The sequence below is a fragment of the Somniosus microcephalus genome, chromosome 15, assembly GCF_052327205.1.
Source record: "Somniosus microcephalus isolate GS21.2 chromosome 15, FLI_Smic_1.0, whole genome shotgun sequence".
Classification (NCBI taxonomy): domain Eukaryota; kingdom Metazoa; phylum Chordata; class Chondrichthyes; order Squaliformes; family Somniosidae; genus Somniosus; species Somniosus microcephalus.
In genome coordinates this window covers 97180928-97188986 of record NC_141001.1, presented here as the reverse complement: position 1 = coordinate 97188986, position 8059 = coordinate 97180928, and the positions used below count along the sequence as shown (strand labels likewise).

At 46.0% G+C, this 8059-nt stretch overlaps 1 protein-coding gene across 1 annotated transcript; it reads left to right on the top strand.

Moving 5' to 3' along the window:
* The first annotated feature begins 1628 nt into the window (after nt 1-1628).
* On the top strand, nt 1629-2480 carry LOC147107096 (P2Y purinoceptor 1-like). Its single transcript, XM_086007534.1, has one exon. It carries the CDS (start codon nt 1629-1631, stop codon nt 2478-2480), a length of 852 nt encoding a protein of 283 aa, XP_085863660.1.
* The last annotated feature ends 5579 nt before the right edge of the window (nt 2481-8059 follow it).

Here is an 8059-nt window from a genome sequence, read left to right as displayed (position 1 = left end):
CCATCCCCAAATCATTTGCTTCACCGATCCGGGCACTCATGGGGATGGCGAGATGCCCGCTAACCTTACAAGAATGTCGCTGGCTTTAAATATATAAAAAATTGCAGTTTATTGATGTTTTAAAATTGTTAGATGTTACCTCAAATAAAATAAACCACTTCCATTCCCAAACACCGCAGAAGGTTCCATAGTGATTGCTTAAAGGGACTGAGTATTCTACAAAGTTTACTCATCATTCTAAATGCGGTAATGTGGATGTCTTTCTCCTCTGGTGTTTTCCAGTCCACCCTTGTTCCTGCATTTAATGTTGTCAATCTACTTGTCAAGATTAACTTGGATCTAACTACTTTGTGCCGAGTCCCCTCTCCAGTCCTCTAGCCCCCCCATTCATAATCTTGCTGAAAATGGTTTACATACTTCACAGGAACAGAAGTAGATCATTCAGCCCCTCCAGCCTGTTCCATCATTCACTTAGATCATGGCTGATCTGTACCTCGATCTCATTTACCCACCCTTGCTCCATATGGCTTGATACCCTTGCCCAACAACAATCTATTGTTCTCAGTCTTGAAAGTTTCAGTTGACCCAGCATCCACAGCTTTTTCAGGGGAGAGAGTTCCAAATTTCTACTATCCTCTGTGTGAGGAAGTGCTTCCTAATTTCACTCCTGAATATCTTGGCTCTAATTTTAAGATCATGCCCTTTTGTTCTGGAGTCCTCCACCAGAGGAAAGAGTTTCTCTGCATCTAACACCTATCAAATCCAATTTTTAAAATAATTGTGAACACCTGGATTAGATCATATTTGCTATGGGGGGGGGGGGTACTTCGAGCAAACACCTTGAAAAGATAAAACACAGAACCAATCTGCGAGCCCATCTGCTGCCGATTTGACTGCTGAAATGAGTGACTGTACAGGTGCTGGCGTTGATATCTCAGCCGGATTCCAGATGTGAAGGACACACGCTGGAGTTGACGCCACTTTAAACAGTAGGTCCACTATACTAAAGGCCGAGGCGGCCAAGAAATCCAGCGCTAACCAAATGCTGTGTAGTCATTAACCCGTGTGGAGCCTCCCCGGGCATTGCAACCGAGAAATAGTTGGAACTTGCAATTGTATACGTGCAAGCAGCTTGTGTGAGAGCAGTCGTGTGTTTATTTTTAATTAACTTTTCTTTTTGCTCCAGTATTTTCTCCAAAAACCGGGAATGTCCCTTACAGGTGAGTGCTGTACAGAAGGGAAGCAGAAGAATGGCATTAGTCACCCGGGCGCCATCTGATTTCCTTGCTGTTAAAACCACCCTGTATCTTAACAGGACCTGTTCAAAAGCTGGAGATCGGATATGAAGGGGCAAAGCACAATGTATTAAATTATTGGATAATACTAGATGTAATACCACATTGCGGCCTATTTTGTGTAACTGCTCCAGACCATTGACAGAACAACCAACCGTTTTGGGAAATGCATTCAACCTGTCAATCATTTCTCTTTTGCAGGGGTTGAAATCTGTTTTCTGCGATTCGGAACAGGAGAAGGCGTTTTTCTTCATTCAGATTTATGTGATCCCAGCAGCGTTTCTGCTGGTTTTAGTCTTTGGGCTGACACTGAACTGCCTGTTCCTGTGCGCTATGGTCCGCCAGACCAAGCCCTGGAACCACAGCACCATGTTCCTCAGCAACCTGACGGTGGCCGACACCATGTGGATGCTAACCCTCCCCTTCCTCATTCACTACCACTTTACCAGGCTGCAGTGGGCTTTCGGCGATGTCGCTTGCAAGATCGTGAGGTGTACGTACCATGTCTGCTTCTACTCCAGCATCTACTTTGTGACTTGCATCAGCCTGGACCGCTACTTGGCCATCGTGCACCCTTTGCAGTCATTCTTCTTGCTGAGCAGGCGGCAGTCCTTGTATGTGTGCGTGGGGGTCTGGGTGCTGTCCTCTATGGTCAGCATCCCCTCCGCCTTCATGGCCTTCACCGTCCTTTGCTCCAACAACCAATCTGTTTGCACCCTCTACGTCTTTTCCCACAACACTAACAAGACATTGCCCTACTCGGCTGTCAGCACGGTGACCGGTTTTCTCCTGCCCTTCGTGGCCATCTGCTACTGTTACTGTTACTCCATCAAAGAGCTCAAAAAGCACAACCTGCACTGCACCCAAAAGAGAAAGAAACTCTTCCGGCTGATGTACTCAGTCCTGGTCATTTTTGGCCTCATGTACCTGCCCTATCACCTCATGAGGAACACCTGCATCTTACTGAGAGCCTTCTGGAGTAACCAGACCCAGCTGATCTACAACTCGGACACGGGCTTCTCGGTGGAGATGGTCATCTGCAGCTTCAACACCTGCGTCAACCCCTTCTTTTATTTTATAACGAGTGGCAACGCCAAGAATTCTCTGAGAAAAACCCTTTCCAGTTGTTGCAGGAAAACCAGACGGCAGCTTAGGCTCAAGGTGGCCGCAGTCCATCCAGTCTAGAGAGCTTGGTATCCAGGGTGTTTTTAACACCCCTTATGTCGCACACTGACCATTTATCACTATGGAATCCAAGCCTTCACAGGACTGCATGGTACCAATGTGATCATAAAGATATTTGTGCACTTTCCACAAGGTACTGTTGACTTACCTTGAGTACTTTACATAACAGATAAATATTTAACATCTCTCTCGCAGTTTAAAATATAATTGCTGCTAATTAAACTTCTCTGTCCAAGTACCAACTTTTAAAAAATATAATTGGGTCCTTGATTTGTTTTATTTTAGTTGCTATAATCGTACAAGAAGATAAAATGTTTTGTATTACAGTGTGCCTTTCAATCACACCACAAGGACATCTGCAAAGAAAACAGTTTGCAACTACCTTTTGGATATCTATCAACATTGATCTATAATATATTAAAAATCTTATGCTGCCACACACTTCTTTTCTACAAAACTTGTTTTGTCACAATCTCATCGCCGCCCCCTCCCCTCCCAATAGTGTTGCTATAGCACCTCTATTTTGTCTCTCCCAGCTTCTAGGAACATCGGTGCAGGAGTAGACTATTCAACTCCTTGGGCTTATTCCGCCATTTATTTAGATCATGGCTTATCTAATTCTCATCTCCATTTACCAGCCTTGGTTCCATATCCCTTAATACCCTTACCTAACAAAAATTTATCCCTCTCAGATTTGACATTTTCAATTGACCCCCCCAAGCCGCAACAGCTTTTTTGGGGGAGGGTTCTAGATTTCCACTACCCTTTGTGGGAAGATGTGCTTCCTGACATCACCCCTGAATGGCCGAGCTCTAATTTTAATGTTACACCCCCTTGTTCTGGACTCCCCCCACCAGAGGAAATAGTTTCTCTCTATCCATTAAATCCTTTAATCATCTTAAACACCTCCTTTAGATCAGCCCTTAGATTTCTATTTGCAAGGGAATTCAAGCCTAGTCTATGCAACCTGTCCTCATAATTTAACCCTTTTAGTCCCGGTATCATTTTGGCAAATCTGCACTGCTCCCCTTCCAAGGCCAATATATCTTTTCTGAGGTGCGGTGCCCAGAACTGAATGCAGTGTTCCAGATGTGGACTAACTAAAGCTTTATACAACTGTGGCATAACTTCCACCCCTTTGTAACCCAACCCCTTTGTGATAAAGGCTAACATTCCATTAGCTTTATAATTATTTTTTGTACCTGCCCACTAGCTTGTAGTGATTTTTGTACATGGACCCCTAAATCTCTCTGCTCCTCCACAATTTCTATCTTTCCTGGGTCTAAAGTGGATGACCTCATGCTTTCCCACATTAAACTCTATCTGCCACAATTTTGCCTACCTAACTTAGTTATCAGCAAATTTGGATATACGGCTCTCTATTCCTTCATCTAAGTCATTGATAAAGATAGTGAAAAGCCGAGGCCCCAGTACAGATCCCTGGCGGACACCACTAGTCACATCCTACTAATTGGAGTACATACCCATTATCTCTACTCTCTGCCTTCTACCTCCTAACCAATTCCCTACCCATGTCAATAGGTTTCCTGCAATTCCATGCACTTTCATTGTTGCTAACAGTCTCCTGTCTGGAACCTTATTAAATGCCTTCTGGAAGTCATATAAATAATATCAAAAGACATTCCCTTATCTACCACATTAGTAAGCTCCTCAAAAAATTCAACTAGATTAGTTAGACATGACTTACCCTTTACATTCTGTGCTGGCTCTCCCTGATCAGTTCATAGTTGTGCAAGTGCTCAGTTGCTACTAACTTCCCCACAACAGACTCAATAATAACCTTCAAAAGGAAATTGGATATATACTTGAAAAGGAAACATTTGCAGGGCTATGGGGAAAGAGCAGGGCGTGGCACTAATTTTATAGCTCTTTCAAATAGCCATCATAGGCACGATGAGCTGAATGACCACCTTCTGTGCTGTATGATACAATGATTCTATGTAATTTAATTTATATCCCCCTCCTTTCCTTCTGCTCTGCCTCCTCTTTGCCCTGTCCTAGTGCCTGCACCACTCCCTTCTTTGCCCCTTCCCCAAGCTTCCAGCCATCTTATCTCTCCCAATAGACCCCACACCCCCGACCCAAGCCCCGGTCCATGCCTCACTGTTGCTACTCTCATAACTTTGCCTTACTGGTTTTCCCCGACATGCTATTCCTGTCTCTACCACTCCTGGTGCCAAAACTCCCCCCTGGGTTCTCCTTCATGAACCCATGCTCCACTCCTCTTACTGCCAGAGTTGTACGCTAGTCTTGTCTCTCTCACCTCCTCCATCTGTCTTATGGCCCCATCCCACTTCTACTTCATCTCACCACCCTCCTATCTTTGGGCTGTGAATAGCGTGCAGGTCCCCCTTTTCCCATCCCTGCCCATCCTTCTCACCAGCTCACTGCGCATTGTGTTCTTGGTTCAGGCTTTGAACCTAGCCTCCACTCCCTTCTTCACTGGGCCTTCCAGTCCAGCCTGAGACCCAGCTTCCCTTCAGTTGCCTGCTTCCTGGGGCCAGAACGTTCCTGGTGCCTAGTGTTGTGTATGTAATATGTGTGCTACTCTGAACCTATGGACAGGACTGCACTACTTGTAGGGCGTAGTGATACGCAGTACCACTCCTGGCCATAGGGGTATAAATAGTACTGTGGGTACTGATCTCCCCTCAGTTCCCGCCTGTGGGCATGAAGTAAAGATCTACGTGTAGTCCCTACCTCCAACCAGTAAAGACCTGTTTGAGTTATACGTTTAAGTCTTTGTGTTAATTGTTCAATACAATACACATACTTAACACTGGCGACGAGTCAGGTTCTTACCCTGCGGCAGTTGAAGAGAGGTTTCAAACATCACCACCCCACTAGAAGCGACAGGCTTTAGGACTCTGAAGCCTCCATCAGCGACTGAGCACTGGAATGCAGCAGCCATCCTGACAGCTTCCAGTGACTGACAGAAGTCTTTCTGCAGTTTCCTTGTTCAACCTAGGTGGTGGGGTAAGCCGTGCAGTGTTGGCTGCAAAGACAGGGCTGGGGAAGTTGGAGAAGATAAGGGCGATCGCAATCCCTGATAAGAGCCGCGGTGAAACGCGCGAGCGGGTAAGCCAGAGCCCGGGAGGGAGCGAGCAAGAGCCGCTTCGGTCGGGAGCCACTTCGCTATCCAGCGATCGCATCCGCTGATAAGGGCCGCACTCGGGCAATCGCGGCGAAGATAAGGGCCGCACTCGGGGGCTGAAGGGAGACGGCGTCGGGGGACGGGTGAAGACCGCCAAGCGCGGGAAAACCGCCATTTTGTGGGCGGAGGACGACGGCAAGAGCGGGAAGCCGCCATCTTTGATAACAAGTAAAGAAAATAAAATCTGAGAAATTGCAAATCTACAATGCCTAAACACGGGAATATTAGCACCTTTGATAGTGACCTCGAAGATTGGGCCATATATGTTGAAAGAGTAAAAAATTATTGTAAGGCCAATAAAATTCGTGACCAAGATAAAGCTCTAACATTATTAAATTTAATGGGTGCGAAGACATACGGGCAATTGAAACACCTGTTATCACCAGATGAACCGGCGGATAAGACGTTCGATGAGATTGTTACTGTCCTGAAAGATCATCTAAACCCCACGCCGCTGATGCTAGCGGAACGATTTAAATTTTACGACAGAAGGCAGCTACAGCATGAAAGCAATGCTGAATATTTGCTGGAATTGCGTAAATTAGCGAAATATTGCCAGTTTGGAACGGGACTGACAGAGGCACTTCGAGACAAATTTGTGTGTGGTTTATTTAAACAGGATACACAAAAGCGACTGCTCGAGGAGAATGAGCTGACGCTTGAGAAGGCGGTCACTATGGCAGCAGCACACGAAGCCGCAGCGAGAGGCACGGCAGTAATGCAGCTACGGTCACCGGAGCTCAGTGCACACAAATTGGGTGTGAGTTCTGGCAAATGTTATCGTTGTGGAAAGACAACGCATGATCAGAACCAGTGTTGGTTTAAAAACCAAGAATGTAGAACTTGTGGTAGGCTTGGACATATAGCTAGAGTATGCAGGTCAGCGAAGAAGACCAGCAACAAGAAGTCACCGCAAGGAAAATACGCAAAGGTACACAAGGTGGCCGAACAGGAGTCCGATTCAGACGCAAGCAGTATTGAACTGGCTAGCTTAAGGGTACTCAACGTTGGTAAGGGTGCAGACCTCCAGACAATTTGGGTTACTCTTCAGATAGAAGGAGTCCAAGTAAAACTGGAATTGGACACTGGATCGGCATTGACGGTCATAAATAAGAAAGATTACGGAAAGTTATTCCAACATATTCCCCTACAGGATACGGGGATTATATTGAAAACATACACGGGGCAAAGAGTGTACCCCATCGGGAAAATAGAGGTTGCAGTGGTCCACAAGGGCGAAGACAGTCAAATAATGGACTTATATGTGATATCTGAAGGAGGTCCTCCACTACTAGGATGGGAGTGGATTAGGAAAATGAATATGGACTGGCATTTCCTACAAACAATAACGAGTGAGAACTCGGTGAAGATAGTCGGCCCAGACTCTGGAACGGATGATGGTAAGCCCAACTCAGGTGCAAAAGACAAAGTTTCAGCACAGAATTCCACTGAGCAACAACAACATAGTTTAACTGTGGATTCTGAGTCTGGCAAGTCTACTGATGTGCCCATTTCTGAGGGACACCGGGCTCGAACTCAACTCCATTTCAAACTACAACAGCAATTAGAACAAATGCTTCGCCGTTTTGAGCAAGAGTTGAATGCAACGAAAGAGTTCTTTGATATAGAGTTGGAGAATCTGGAAAGACAACAGAAGCAGCTGATGGAGAAAATGGAGCAGGAGCACACAAAACGTCTGATGTCAGAGGAGTTAACGGTCAGCCAACTCCTGCATATGCTGAAGGACAGGACTCTGAAATGGGAAAAACTTGAACACGAACTTCAATATTCAAACGAAAGGGGTTCGGAGCACTCAAAGGCTATTGGAAGAGCTGAGGTGGCAACACAGACTGAGATGACTGCAACAGAGCAGCCCTTGGATGCCAAAAGTACGCTGACTCACGTCAACGTAGAACAACAGACCGCTGAAACAGCTGCTCCGGTAGAGGGATTGAATAGTCCGATCAATCAATCTCCAAAAGAAGTTGAAGTAGTAAAATCTCAAATGAGGTCATTAGTAAACGACTTGCTGAAAGCCCAGAAAAAGCTGGATGAAGAGGTACGCATGAAGAAGTCTCTTCAGGAAAGATGTCTGGACTTGGAACAAAAGCTGGCTAACGCCCAGCTGGGTATGGAGGAAATAGAAGACCCTCTCGCTGGCCTAGATCAGGACGACACCGAATATTACTATGTCCTGTCCTGCCCAACTTGTAACTTCGACTCCCACCATACAGAAATCATGGAGGAGCACCGAAAGTCTACAGAACATCGGGAGAAGGTGGCTCTACTACGGAAAAAGGAGGAAGAGAAGGAGGAACTGCGCATGCAGCTGGCAGCTGACGGAGCCCAGAGAGTCTCCAAGAAGCAGAAAAGGAAAAGTCGAAACAGAAGATGACCCATCTGA